The sequence below is a fragment of the Staurois parvus genome, unplaced genomic scaffold (assembly GCF_062004578.1).
Source record: "Staurois parvus isolate SC_StPar_1 unplaced genomic scaffold, SC_StPar_1.0 ptg000155l, whole genome shotgun sequence".
NCBI lineage: Eukaryota > Metazoa > Chordata > Amphibia > Anura > Ranidae > Staurois > Staurois parvus.
Window position 1 is genome coordinate 14,980,817 of NW_028317951.1, and position 15,402 is coordinate 14,996,218.

At 40.3% G+C, this 15,402-nt stretch overlaps 1 protein-coding gene across 1 annotated transcript in view; it reads left to right on the plus strand.

Moving 5' to 3' along the window:
* Positions 1-15,402, plus strand: part of PRKCI (protein kinase C iota) — a 148,374-nt gene that overhangs the window by 119,915 nt on the left and 13,057 nt on the right. The window contains exons 12-15 of the mRNA XM_089675487.1: positions 1,016-1,151; positions 8,590-8,677; positions 11,567-11,692; positions 11,879-11,958. Coding sequence (XP_089531613.1) covers positions 1,016-1,151; positions 8,590-8,677; positions 11,567-11,692; positions 11,879-11,958 — 430 coding nt within the window. The remainder of the gene's footprint in view (positions 1-1,015; positions 1,152-8,589; positions 8,678-11,566; positions 11,693-11,878; positions 11,959-15,402) is intronic.

The window sequence follows — 15,402 nt, forward strand, 5'->3', positions numbered from 1 at the left end:
TATGTTATTAATGTGGTTCTTTATCCAGTGAAAGTTGTTGAAGAATTCAGAAAAATGTTTTCCGGTAGTCCAGTGTGCTTTTTCATGCTTGCTTGCTTTGCATTGGGAGAATGCTAAAAAGGTCCTAGGATGCTAACAAGGCTTTACCAGGATGACATGCTTTACCAGTGAGTTTAGATTTGAAAAGGACCTTTAATAGCAGACCTTTATCATTTCACAATAGGTGAAGTGGAATACTTTTTTTTTTTTTCACCCCCACCATAACCTCATCTGGTTTTTCTACTACATTGCCATTCATATTGGTTTGTGCAGCAAGAATCTGCATGTATATTCATTCTGTGTTTGCCAGAATGTTATTTAGGCTATTTTCCCTTCTGAATGAATGTTCTTTTACTATGTAAGTTGTAAAATACCTTATTAAAGCCACTAGATGCAGCTAAGAAACATGGGAAATATATATGTCTTTGTAAAAAGAGTTGCAATGTAACAATTCTAGGGAACTCTAGAGGAAATTGGGGCACAAATTCACCGATTGGTAAAATTCATCTGCTAATTCTCTCTATTATTTTCTAGAATTGTATTAGTAAAAATTGTATCTCTTGTATTTATTTTCTATGCTCCTCGGCTCCATCTAGTGGCCACAATGAGGTATTTTATTATTGCACATAATAAAAACATTTGCTCACTGGAGAAATAGCCTAAAGAATATTTGTTTTTGTCCTAAATGTGCACGCAGATTTGCTGGAGGAATGGCTATGCAATATTTTTAATAAATAGACTCCATATTCTCTGCGCAACATCTTGTGGAAAAATGGAATTTCCTGCTATCTAAACACGCATTGTAAGCAGCCTATCATTGTTGAAAAGAATGCAGTTGCGTTGTTTGTCTATGGTTTTAAGTAAAAATCAGATTTACAAATCAGAATACACATATTATTGTGGGATTTATTTTGCAGCTATTACTTTCTAGCCCGTATTCCCTGAGTGTAATAGACTTATTCTTTTCTCCCTCCAGGTTTTACTCTGCAGAAATCAGTCTGGCATTAAACTACCTCCACGAGCGGGGAATTATTTATAGGGATTTAAAGCTGGACAATGTCTTATTGGATTCTGAAGGGCACATAAAACTTACTGACTATGGCATGTGCAAGGTGAGGAAAATGGTTTATGGGGTTTGTCTAGTGAAGCGAATGCCTGCCCTATTCAGAATCATTCCAGGCAAACAAAGCACTACATCACCGATCAAACACTAAGGAAATAGAAACCACAGAATGGCTCCTATCGCAAAACAGTTGGTTTGAGGTTTCCTTGATTAAGGCAGCTAAAATCTACAGGGCTCAATGAAATAATATTGAAAGTGGTCGTTTCATCAAGGTATATAAGCTAATTGTATTGTATACAGTATGAAGGCCCTAAAAGTTCTTTCAAATCAATTCAATTTTGCCTGTCCAGAATCATGGATTCAAGACCCAAGCTGTATACATGACCTCAACATCTTTCCAGATCAATATTAAAGTGAGCCTGGCTTAAAATATTTCAAGACATCACCAGTGCTGCAGTTCTGGCTTTTACAGATGAAGGACAAGGGGGGAAGCTTAGTGCCAGGAGGGGGCAGGATTAATCTAGACTTGGGAAGTTGGTCTTGGATGAAATCTTCCTGTAAACTGTTGCATATTGGAAGTGAAGAATTTTGATAGCTATTTACATGAATACTAGGTGGGTGGGACAGAAGATTGTAGGATAACATCTGCTTGTGAATGTGTCCTCTGTATGACTGCTTTTTGGCTAGATTCAGACAAAGTCAGACAGTTTCAGAGCTTGATTCAGGGATCCCGTTTCATGTCTGATCATAATCTGATCTCCATGAATACCTATGCAGTTTTTGATGTGATTTTGGTCTCTCTCTTTCTCCTCTGTGATCTCTATATGTTCCCCCTCTATATGATCTCCAGTGTATGATCCCTTCCATGCCAGGATTTCCTTCCCCCTGCTCACAGACTTGTCCCCCCCTTCTATGTCCTCTGTATTCCAGCCATGGCAGGGCCCCCAGACAGTGCAGAGGAGGGGATAGCCCATGCTGACAGCCCCCCCATCTATCCATCTATCCTCTCCTCCTCCTCGGGAATGGCTCTCCTCATGTGGCTGTGCTGTTTTTCTCTCAGTGGGAGCAGTATGAGAAATCACCCATGTATAACCGCCTTAAAATCTCATCATACCTGTACACATATGTTTCACTGGCGGTTTTCATTACACTATGGAACTCAAACAGATCACACTGCTACAAACTGGCACACAGTACTTTTTTAAAGTGCACTGCATCTCCACCACCATGTTAACAACCTCCAGAGAAATACATTATTTTTCAAATGTACTGCAAATAACTGCCCTTCAAAACCGCATATGTGTGAATTAGGGCTTCATTTTTGTCATGCTCATTCAGATTTGTCATTTTCCATGCACGTGTGACACAGTCTGGTAAAGATAGACTGATCGAGGTCAAGGTCCATTAAATACCCAGTAGTGTATGAAACAAAAATTCTTTCTCAGAATACACTACAAGAAGAGATGTTTCTTCATAAGGCACACACCTACTATAAATTGTGGCATTTGTGCATGGAATGCATTTTCTTCCGGGATTTTGGAATAACAGCGTCTCATGAAAGTCCAATTTTAAATTATCTTTCTATTATTTTGTATTCTTGAAATGTGAGAAGATTGGTAACATCCCTGTGTGATAGTAGAAGCCATCTCTGCCAGTTTATATCTGTACACTTGAGTAGGTTAACAGATTATTGATCCAGGAACAGATCTGATTGCTTTTCATCCATCAGGAAATATTTTTCCCTTGTGTAAGATAATTGCCAAATGTTTCACTACAATACTATCTTGTTCCTTTTGCAGACTAATTTCTGGTTCTTGATAAACATAGAAGATCACTTGATAGTTGTATGGTGTATGTGTCTAAGGTCTGCATGGTTGTGTGTATATATTTGACTGGAATAGAAATCTAGAAGGTTTAAAATGTTGTTTCATTATTATGGGAACATATATAGTGCCGTCAATTTACACTGCTCTTTATATAATTTACATCAGTCACTGTCCTCAGGGAGCATACAATCTAAGGTCCCTAACTCACATTTATACATACACATACTAGGGCCAATTTAGAGAGGAGATAATTAACATACCAGCATGTCTTTGGAGTGTTGGAGGAAACCAAAATACACAGGGGAAACCTGCACAGGGAGAACATGCAAACTCCAGGCAGGTAGTTTTGGATCTTTAGTTTGAGTTGTGATCTAGCTATGTGTACTGTTCTTTCATATATTAAGTTCAAAAAGAAATGTGATTATTACCTTTTCATTCGGTGAATAAGGAATATTACATATAGATATTTCATATGTATTACTTGTAGCCAGCAGTTGGTGAATGTGAGCCAACAGAGGCTGACTTTATGCTGTCCAATTAATAGTAGCAGGATATCAAATAATATACACAGCCGAATGACAAGGAACCCATCCCTCCTAGCTGGTACAGACCCAAAGGGGCTTTCAGTTAGGGATAGTAAACTACATTAGAAGAAGACGATAATTATTCTTCAAATAGTTATAGCTGGTTCTCTCTGAAAAATAACAAACACATTATGTAAATTGTGAACTGTTCTATTCTGTTACAACATAACTCAGCAGGCCATAAATGTTGCCTATAGAGTCTTTATAACTGGTCAAATAATGAAGCCAGGCGTTGAGCTGCCTAACTTAGAAACACTTATTTAACCACTCAATAATAGAGGGTCCATCAGAGGGTCAAGCAGTGCAGCTTATGACCTATAACAATACACAGATATTTTCCCATTTCCTTACAGTGGACTGTATGTACTGGATTTTTATGTTGTTTTTTTACTTTACACATATTATTTACTGTTCACAATTTATATCTCGTTATTCATGAGCACTGCACTTTTGTTTTAATTGAAACACTTTTTTGCCTGTCAATGAGCCTTTAGCTTCGTACCGCCAATGTTCCAGTGCTAGGTTATGACCTTGATTTTCCTTTTTGTGACTTCTTTAACACCCTGTCTTTCCAGCAGCCTTGTACTGGACTTTCTGCTGTATTTCTACCTTGACATCCCCTGCTGTTCTTGTTATCCGCATCTTATGCACTGCTTTGACTTCCAGCCTTTGCTGATCTTTCATGCTGAATTTCTCAACGGCTTTGCTTTCTGCCTTTCTTCCTTTAAATCGAAACAGTCACCATGCGTTCCTTGAGCAGAAATGTGATTCTTCAATATGCTGGGAAGTTAAAAAATGTTTATTTTCCCCTTATTAAACTTTTTTTTGTCTAATATGTAAGCTGGAATGGCAGGGGGTTATATATTTCTAATTTGACAGTTTTCTTTTCAAGCAAGCTAAACATAAGTAACAGCCCCCAAAATTTAAAACTGGCTTGGAGAAATTTGCACATGGAAAGGGATTTGCACAAAGCAAACAAAAAATGCATTTCTCAGCACACTTACCAGAAAGCCATAAAAAAAAATACACTGCTTAACGATTCATGTAAAAATAGAGGTTTTAGCTGTACAGCATTTACAAATATATGTGGAAGACCGCACTGCCTTATCAATACTCTGCTGTATAGTGCTGTCCTAACTCTAGTCTATGAAAGACTTCATGTTGGAGCATATATAGCAATTGAAAAATTAAATAAGTTCACGTTTCTGATCATGTTACACCCATATTTTGGGATCTTCTCCCTGCACGTGCTGTCACGTTTAGAAAATAGCATTTTATTCACAGTGGTCTGTGAACGAGAGAACTACAAGTACAGTTGGCTGTGGCTGATACACCGTGGCTGATAGCTTGTAGTTCTCAATTAACTGTGAGGGCACTGATGAGCGCTCCTGTAGTTCATTCACAGGATGTATAGGCTGGAAGCTGCAAGGCTTCTCTGCAGGAGCCTGACATTGCAGCAGTAATTACGGGTGCAATGCTTTGCAGACTCCTGAGGGAAAAAAATAATAATTACTAATGTATTATCTGCGCTTATGGACCAGTGATTACAAAAGTGTAGCTGCCTCCCACTCTTTTATATCCTCCAATGGATACAGATACCAGAACTACAAACTTTTTAGTGTGGCACTACTCGATACTTAAAATAAAAGTGCTAATTTTGTGCTAAGCCTCTGAAGTTCTATAAAACTTCTCCCTTAAGTGCATCATTTACAAACTTAAAATATATACATTACATGTGTATTCTCCTCAAAATAAATGCAACTAATGTGCAACAAACTATAAAACACCTCCCTCTGCTGGCATACCATGTAATCCTGTGTAAAATCTATATAATTATTTGTGACATCACAGTAACTGATCCTGAGAAAAAAATACTTATTGTGCAACTGGTGTAGAATGTACTATATAATGCCTCCCTCTACAGAAACACTGAATGTGTTCCCGTGTGAATTTATGCAATGGCAAATATTTGTGACATCCACAGTTTCAGTATATAAAACATTAAAAAAGTGCGCTAATAGTGCAACTGATGTACAACGTACTATGAAACACCTCCTTCCTCTGAAACACTACATGTGTTCCTGTGCAAAGTCTATGCAATTATAAACATTTGTGACATCCACAGTTTGTGACTTCTTGAATAAACTGCTTATTGTGCAGTCCACTTAAAGTGCTCTTTAGAATAACTCAGTGTTGCATTCCTCTGTATGACACTTGTGCTCCCCCCAATCTCCAAGACTCCTTTTTTACAGGAGAGTCATATGCGCTTGATATAACGTCAACCTTCAGCTCATCCATACTTTCTCTCAGTATTTCTCTTGGGTCCCCGTATCTCCTTCCTCCACTCTACCAGTTTTGATCCAAGAGAACCAAAAAGCATAATTCCAATAGTGTATTACTGTTTATTAAAACGTCACACAAATAGCAGAATTGCACTTGCATTAAAAAGCTTTCGAACCCGCTTTACTCGTTCTAGGAACCTCCTGCGTTCCACTGACCGGAAGTAGGCAAAAGGCTCCACCCAACTAGTTTCGTCGGCGTGACATCATCAGGAGCGGTTTTATAGCACTTCAGAGCCTTAGAACAAAATTAGCACTTTTATTCTAAGTATCGGGTAGTGCCACACTAAAAAGTTTGGAAAAAAATAATAAATGCGTATTTTTTTTTTTCCTGCAAAAATATGTGCTTTTTTTCCCAGAAGGTGCACTTAGCCTTTAAGGAGTGGTATTCAGTCAATTCCTCAAAAGTGCAGGGACACACCAGAAGCCCAGCAAGCATAGTGACAGCTGAAAGAATCGAATGTGTCCACTCAGCCTATCTTGCAACCTAAACAAATACCTCTCCACCCCTCTCCTCACCCCCACTATCTCCGCCCGCATTACTCACCTCCTAAACGACATCTCAGACTGCATGTCGCTCCATTTCCTCAAGCTTAACCTCTCCAAAACCGAACTCCTCGTCTTTCCCCCTGCCCACACCCCCCCCCCCCCCCAGCCTATCCATCACCACCACCAACACCACTATCATTCCCGCCCCGCAAGCCAAAGTCCTTGGCGTCATTCTTGACTCGAACCTCTCCTTCCTCCCTCATGTCAAATCACTTGCAAACACCTGCAGGCTCCATCTCCGCAATATTGCCAAGATACGTGCCTTCCTCACCCCAGACACCACCAAACTTCTTGTACACTCCCACATCATCTCACGCCTTGACTACTGCAACTGTCTTCTCATTGGCCTACCCAAGTGCAGGCTCTCCCCGCTCCAGACCATCCTGAACTCAGCGGCCAGACTCATCCACCTCACCACCCGCTCCACCTCTGCAACCCCCCTCTGCCTCTCCCTCCACTGGCTCCCGATTGCCCAACGCATCAAATTTAAACTTCTAATCCTGACCTACAAAGCCGTTCATAACACTGCCCCTGACTACCTCACCAACCTGATCCCCAAGTACCACCCTACCCGTACCCTTCGCTCCTCACAGGACCTCCTTCTATCCTGGTCTCCTCCTCCCATGCACGACTGCAGGACTTCTCCAGGTCCTCCCCTATCCTCTGGAACTCACTGCCCCAATCCATCCGACTGTTGCATTCCCTCCCCACATTCAGGCGCTCCCTCAAAACCCATCTCTTCAGGGAAGCCTACCCCACCCTCACCTAATGGCCATCCTCCCTCATTGCTCCCACCACTTCATCCCCCTCAGCCACTTCCTATTGTTCCACTACCCCCTCCCTCCTAGATTGTAAGCTTGAAAGAGTAGGGCCCTCTTACCCCTTGTACGCTGTCTGTTCTTGTTGTACTGTGCCATGTATTGTCCCCCCTATTGTACAGCGCTGAGCAAACCCTTTGGCGCTATATAAACTCGATGTAATAATAATAATAATATGGCAGCCACCCCAACTATAACTAGATCTTAGAGTAAATTGCACATAGAAGGACTTTACCCTGAAGCTAAATACACAGGACTGCTGAGATAAAGAAATAATTTAGGACCTCTGAGTTTCTTAAAGTCCAGCTCAAGACAAAATTTCTTTCACTTTGAATTGAGTAGAGAAGGGCTAACTAGAGTTATCATGTTTTTATTGTCTGTGTTTCAGCTGAAGAGATTCTTCTGCTAGATTTTAAATTCTCTGTGTGTACCCTGTAGAAGAGATTTTTCACATTCGAGCCCATGAGAACCACAAAGGAGAAAGCTTTTTGTCATTTCATTGTGATAGTTATCACAAAAAGACTGTTAACATAGGTCTAGGTCTTCGTTAACTCCCTCCCCCCCCCCCCATTTTTCATTGGCTAATGCCTTTCCTCTTTTGATCTCATTATAATGTATGCAAGACAAGCAAACACATTTTCGCTTCTTCCTGGCTGAAACCTTCACGTTATCAGGTTGAAGGTCTGTAGGTGTGCGAGTTCCAGTTGCTGTACATAGTATTACTTCCTCTTGTTGTTCAAAAATATTCAGCAGTTGTGGGGTTGCTCTAGAGCAGTGTTTCTCAACCTTTTTTTCAGTCACGGCACCCTTTCAAATTATGGATAATCTCAAGGCACCCTTTAAAATAAACTATTCTAAACCCATCCAGTACACCCAACGTTAGAGGTGATTTATTCTTCCAAAGCAAATACACCTTTGCATACTGTTTCTCTCCATAAATCTGCTAGTGTGACCCCAGTGCAGACAGAGAGGGGCAAACAAGGATGATGTCCATGCACTCCATGTCCTCCTTATCAACTGATGATGTCATTGGTTGTTAGGGTGCAGGCAGCTAGAAGGTCATACAAGTGTACCATGAAAACCTGTAACTTTGTGTACTAAAAGGCAGGATTGATCTACCTGCTGGCTTGTATACAATTTGTGGGCATTTTGCCAAGGCACCCCCCGAAGAAGCCTGAAGGAACACCAGGGTGCCTGGGCACCGAGGTTGAGAAAGGCTGCTCTAGAGCAGTTTTCTGATCAAATGTCCTTTTTCTCTCTTCTGTTTCTGATAGTGCCCAGGTTTGATTAGAAATTTGGTGAATAGATAGAACATAGATGGACATTGCATGCTAGAGGATTCTCCTGACTATCCTATTTGGTTTATTAAAGGAAGGCTTACGGCCTGGAGATACCACAAGCACGTTCTGTGGCACACCAAATTATATTGCTCCGGAAATCCTGCGGGGAGAAGATTACGGTAATCATTTTTAATCCATTAGCTCAGTCTTTCTAAATGATGATAGAAAGCATTGTGTCACTACTTATATTCTGTAAGCTGGTGTCAGAGGCTTCAGGGAGCATGCTTTTTACTCTGGTAGTAGTCTTTCACTAGTAGCACCAGCTGCAGATTCATGGTTGTGTATAAATGCTAGGTCTCTCTTTATGAATTTGGGCATTTGGGAAATAAGTGCAAGATGAAAACCATTTTTTGTGCTTTTCTACAACTATAAAATTGTAATAAACTGTATATTTACCTTTAACAATACCCAGAATGCAGTTGCCTGCTCTTCACCTTGTGCCAGTTTTATAAATGCCCAGTGTCATTTGTAAAACTCCCAAGCTGAAGCTAAATTAATTTTGCCAGTTATTTGCCTTGCAGCATGAAGAACGTGTTCAATAACACATTGTATATAATGCTTGAGAAAAAAGCCAACTTAAGGGAATATGTAAAGTACACCATCTCCCATGGTTATTTTAACTATATACTTCTAAAGGTGGCAAATATAATCAGCGCTTTGGTCCACTTATCAAATCATTAAAAGTCAATGAAATGTTTCCTAAATGAGTATAGCTATTTGAGATCTTTTATCTTCTCACAAATGATTATGAAATGAGTAGCTGCATGTCTGTCCTATTAGCAGAGAGGTGCCTGCAGATACTTTCTGGAGAGGTTTTTTAATGGAAACAAATAGCCACTATGCAGGCTTTTCATACCTAGTTCCACCAATAGTTGAAGGCAAGTTGTGTCTGGTTTCTCACAAACATGGTATTGTCACTTGGACAGGTTGAAAACTATCATCTTGTGACTATAGGATCCTTTCTATATTCTCAGGCTCTAGCAAATAAAGGATGGGGTGGGTTTTTAGACAGCATACATGAGGACAAAGGAAAGGGCATTCTGATTCTACTAACCCATAGTGTAGTCTAGTGAGCAGGCAGCTAACACAGGAAGCTCCAATGATAAATGATGGTTTCACCATCATGACTGTGCAGTGTTACAGGGTTGTGTGAAGCACAGGAATGTCAGGGCAGAACTAACACAATGTTAAACACATTCTGCTGTAATTGGTACTTGCAAATGTTGCCTGTTGGAGCGGCACATTAAGATATCCACAAATAGCCTATGGAGAACTAGTTACAAATGAGCATCTGCAACAATCTAACTATACTATTGAGTTGTTATAATAGTACAGTTTTACCTGTCAGGGATTAGCTGTAGTATTCCCTTGTGGTCTTTTTCCATCAGGACAGAAATGTCAGGCTAACAGGCCTTTCTATCTCCTACTAATACAAGACAATCAAAAACTGTCATATAATAAAAGTGCTATATAGCAAAGAAAGTTGAAGGTGTGGTTAATTGATCATTTTAACCTGCTGCTGACACTGAGCTGGCATTTTTACTGAGTTATTTCGGAAGGATAAGGCTGCACTGTTAAAGCAATAACCAGAGTTACTGAATCTCTATTCTGTATTATACAATGCCATCTATTGACTGGTTTTCTTTAAAGTAATTGTAAAATGTTTGCACACACACACACAAACCTGATTTTGATCCAACACTGTGCCCGAGACCTGTGGCACAGGCAGTGTGGCTTGGGATCGATCCCACAAGTACCCCCATAGGAAGTGGCTTCCTATAGCAGCACTCGCCAAAGGGGAGGAGACAAGAGCGCCAGCGGGGGACTCCAGAAGATGACGATCGGGGCTGCTCTGGCTCTGTGTCAAACCATTGCATACAGCAGGTGAGTATGACATGTTGATTATAAAAGAAAAACTTTAAGACTTAGAATCACTTTAAAACTGGCATTTGTTAAACAGGTATCTAATAAGTATCTGTGGGTGGTCAAATATTTTGCTGCTTAACTGGTGCTCACCAAGAACTTTTAGCCACGTCTGCCAGCAGTGCATGTGTGGAAGGATGGTGATCCGCTTTCATCTAAGTAGTTTAGGTTCATAAAATGGAAATTTATTTTATCCTCTTAGATATCTGAAATCCTATATAAGGTATATAAAAAACTGTTTACATGTCTGGGCAATCTATTCTAGATTATGTTGCCTTTACTTCTTCTATTTCTTCACAGGATTTTGGAACAAGTTGGAATCTGTGTATGTAATGACAAGCAGTTCTAAAGATAAGAAGTGTTTATAACTCCCTATGGAAGCCATACATGATCCAATTCCTGACAGATTGTCGCAAACATTTCCCCCAATCATGCATTTCCCTTTATGATCAGACCATGTATGGCCACCCTTATGCAGGGATGTTTTTGATAAAAGTGCCAGTGTTTACACCTATTATCCTTTGTGTGATGACTTAATCCCATATGTAGATAAGTAATGATTCTATGTAGACTATTAAATCTGAAGTCAAAGTATGATCTCTATTGCATAGTTACATTGGTCCAACTTGGATGAGTGTAAATATGCATATCGCATTCTTGAGGGCCACTTGTAAAACTGACAGTCACTGTAGTAGTCTCTGCTACTATAGTGATCGCTGCAATTTTCTGGGTCCTGTGTTGAGCGGCTTCCTTTTTATATAGTCACCACAGGCAACACCGCCTTTAACCGATCACCTTGTTTTTGTTTTTTTTTCTTTCTATAAATACAAGGCATTTTTTGGTTGGATGAGGTAGAGAGGCAAGACTGTGACATCACAGTACTCAAGAGATTGCAGTGAGCACTGTACTGTAGCATCTACCACCACAGTGATTTCTAGCTTCCACAGCAGTCCTCCAGGTATGAGATATGCATATTTACATTGGTACATATTGGACCAATGTACTGTAACTATACAATACACATAATACAGACTTCAGTTTAAAGGAAATGTGCATTGCTGATTTTTTTTTCTTTCCCCCCCAAGGTTTCAGTGTGGACTGGTGGGCGTTAGGCGTCTTGATGTTTGAGATGATGGCTGGAAGGTCACCATTTGATATTGTAGGAAGCACTGACAATCCAGACCAAAACACTGAGGATTTCCTCTTCCAAGGTACAAGAGTATGAACTTTTTGAAGTATTAACAATGAAAACCTATTTAGATTTCTAATGTTTGCAGTCTACTTATTGTTTTGTTGATGTTTTCTACTTAATACATTACACACAGTGGAATTAATACATGGCATTGAAAAGGTATTTTAGCATATTCATAATTTGTATGTTCTATTTTAACATCTAGTCATTCTGGAGAAACAAATCAGAATCCCAAGGTCTTTGTCTGTAAAAGCTGCAAGTGTACTTAAAAGCTTTCTTAACAAGGTGAGCCTTTGTAACCAGAAATGTTAAGTGTGCAAACCTTTGTGAATAGCTTTCATAATTAATTTTATATTTGAATTTCAAAATGAAGGTGAAGGTCCACTGATCAATGGAGATGGACTGGGCGAGTCACTGTCACTTTAGGAATACTGAAAGCTACTTGCAGGTGTTAAGTGCAGGCTCCCAGAGGTACCTGCACATAACTTTAACAACTATCAAGTTTCTCTGGTTCACAGAAATTCTAGGTTGTTTTGGTCAGGCAATGCTCTTACATCTGGGTAGTGTTGGAGATTGCTGCTGAGCCCCAGTCCCCTCATGTTCCTTTTGGAACCTTGTCAACACTTCTAAAAGTGATCAGTTTGTTTTAACCGCTTGAAGTCCAAACCATTTATATACAGCCTATGTAAGTAGTGAAGGTCTGTGTCCAGTCAAAACTCTTAGAATTCAATGTAGTAGTGAATTGTTAGAACCCCTTTTAGGTGTTCACTGTTATCCAGGGCTCCAAGAAATTTACCCTTACTTCCTGTCCTACTGATTACTTTTTACCAAAGTGAGGGCACCTCTCAAACTGCAACATAAATTGAAATAAAAATGCATGTCTCTAGTAGAGCAAAGGAAGGCTAAAACCCCTGTCAGGTTTTACTTCACTTCATGTCTGGCGAAATTGTTGTAAACCAGACAGAAAATGAAAGTAACTCTCCACTGGAGCCCTAGATAGCAGTAAATACTCAACAGGAGCTCATACACCTCCCACTTTAATGAACGAGAATATTTTTTTTCAACAGTTTTGAATAAAGGACACAGAAATCTGAGACAGTTCGGTTTTACTGCCTTCAACAGGAGGCTTTGGACAGTGGCAACAAAAAAAGCAGTGACTAGTCTGGTATAATCCCTCCCACTGCTAGCATTCCTTTTTTTTTTTTTGTTGTTAGTGTATTAGGATGGACATCATATCTCTTTTGAGAAAAGTGTTTCAGTATTACTAGACTTGTCTTTTCAAGATAATTTTTTACTTTTACACACTGCTTGAGTTGGTCTATTTAGCTAGTATCCAAATATACATATACTCAGCAGTAGCTTTGGAACCTTACCCAACCCCTCACTGGAGTGGATGATAGCATGATCTAGCTGGAATGTGAACTCTGAGAACTGGGCTCTGCTTTTGGCCTTTTCCAGAACTTTGTGCACTGTTCACAACAGAACGCTTTCCAGGTCCAGAACCATGGACAGCTTCTGATGTGACCCAGTCTCTGAAGACTTCTTTGAGTAGGCCATGTGGGCCAAGCATCAAAAGCTTCTGTGTATTTATTATAGCCACTGGGCGCCAAAATTACCATGTTTTTTCCTTTGTCTCCACAGAAAATGTCATTATGTTGAGGAATTAAGTGCTTCATTGCTAGATTAAAGTGGTTGTTAACCCTTACATATTCCCAGTGAAGTGACTGGTCTCAGGTGATACACATACTAGATGAAACAAATCATCCTACATAAGTTGTACCTGTTTATAGCCATCTTTCCCCTACATCCATTCAAAGTGCAGAATTTACACAGGATCTCTTAGCTCTGGAAAGTAGGGAGCGGGGAGCTGAAGTTACATTAGTGAGGAGCGCTCTGAGAGCTTATTGGAGGGAAGGGACACACACCCCTTCACACAGCACACAGGAACAGTGCTGAGGCTGTCAATCACAGGCTGTGCCCTCCCCTATCATCATCTTTCTCATGCTGTTAGGAAAACTTGCAAGTATTGACTCATGCAGATAGCAGAGGAGCAAGGCAGCAATAGAAATGACACATGCTCTGAATTGAGACAAGCACACACTATAGAGGGATATGCTTTGTTCATTTTTCATGTCTGAGGTTTACAATCACTTTAAGTGTTGAGCATGCGCACCCTGGGCTCTATTCCTGTCTTTTCTGTGTGAGGTATAGCATCTTTTTGCCATTGGTCATATGCGCAAACGTTTTGCACTTCCTGGTTAATCTTTGTTGCCACCTAAAGTGACCTTGTCACCTCTGACCATTGATCTTCTATTGCATTCAGCAGCTGGTTTGTGAGTACCCAAGGTTTTTACCTGCTGGTCTTAATTGTTGTCTTTATCAAGCAGTGCAACATGTCGGATCCCAATCGCAAACTGGTCAGAATCTAGAATACCTGGGTAAGAGATGTGGATACAGATGCTACAAGCTAATGTTCCACTCTCTGCCTCCTCCCCACTTCATGGGACCCAGTCTGCTTTTGTCTGTGCACAAACTATCAGACATCAGTGCAGTTCTAGCAGATCATTTGATCAAGGAGTTATTGCTGGAAGGGATTTAGGGCTTTTACTCCAACCTATTCATATTTCCAAAACCAAAATTAGGTATCCAGACCTCTTGGATCTAAAGGCCTTAAATGTCTTCATTAGGGTTTAAGCATTTTTCGTGGAATCAATTAGCTTAGGAATATCCTTCTTCCATCATCGAGACTTTCTAGCCTCTGTGGACATCAAGGATGTGTACTTGCATGTACCCATCTTTCCGGCACATCAGTGCAATTTCTCTTTTGCTGTAGACACTTGATACCAGTTTTTGGCCCTACCAACTGGTCTGTCTTCCACACTCAGTGTGTTCAAGGTATTGGTCCTGTGCTAGCCCAGCTGTCTCCCATGGCATTTTGAATGTGTTTTTTTTGGGCAACCACTTATTGAGGTAACATTCAGCACGGATTCTGACAACCTAATATGAACATTCTAGACCTTAAAGTTTTGTTGGATCCTACATCTTTAGAAGTCTGCTGGAGTTGACTCATCACTTGGAGTGTGATCCTGCATGAGAATTCTGGGCATGATGGCAGCCTTGTTTGAGGCAGTTCTGTTTGCTCAGTTCCACTCCAGACCTCTTCCACTCAACATTCTGTTGTCATGGGATAAATCTCTCTCAGTCTCTAAACAAGCCGATTTTCCTGGCATAGAGAACTAGGTCATCCCTGGCCTGGTGGCTCAATAATGTTGCAGTGGATTTGAAAATATCCTTCCTTCCACTATCTTGACAGATTCTAACAACATATGCCATCTGAAAGATACCTTTTTGGTGCATGGGAAGTGGGCAGCAGAGAAATCCAATTTTCCAAACAACATTGTTGGGTTAAGTTGGACACTGCCACAATAATGGTGTACTTTAGCCATCAGGGAGGAACCAGAAGTCTTGCAGCGGCAATAAGAGTACCAAGGACTGTGCTGGGCAGAACATTCCAGCCTTGTCAGTTGTTTACATCCTAGGCCTAGACAATAGGCAGTACAGCCTGATCTAAGTACAAAAATCTATTTTTTTATTGTATTCCATTGACATTTAAAAACAGTGATTTTGTTCTACTGCCCCATATTTTTTATTCTTATTCTGGTTATTTTCACGAGTCTCTGCCTTAATAGCAGTTTATGAAACTCCCAGATTGGTAATTTTTATTCAATT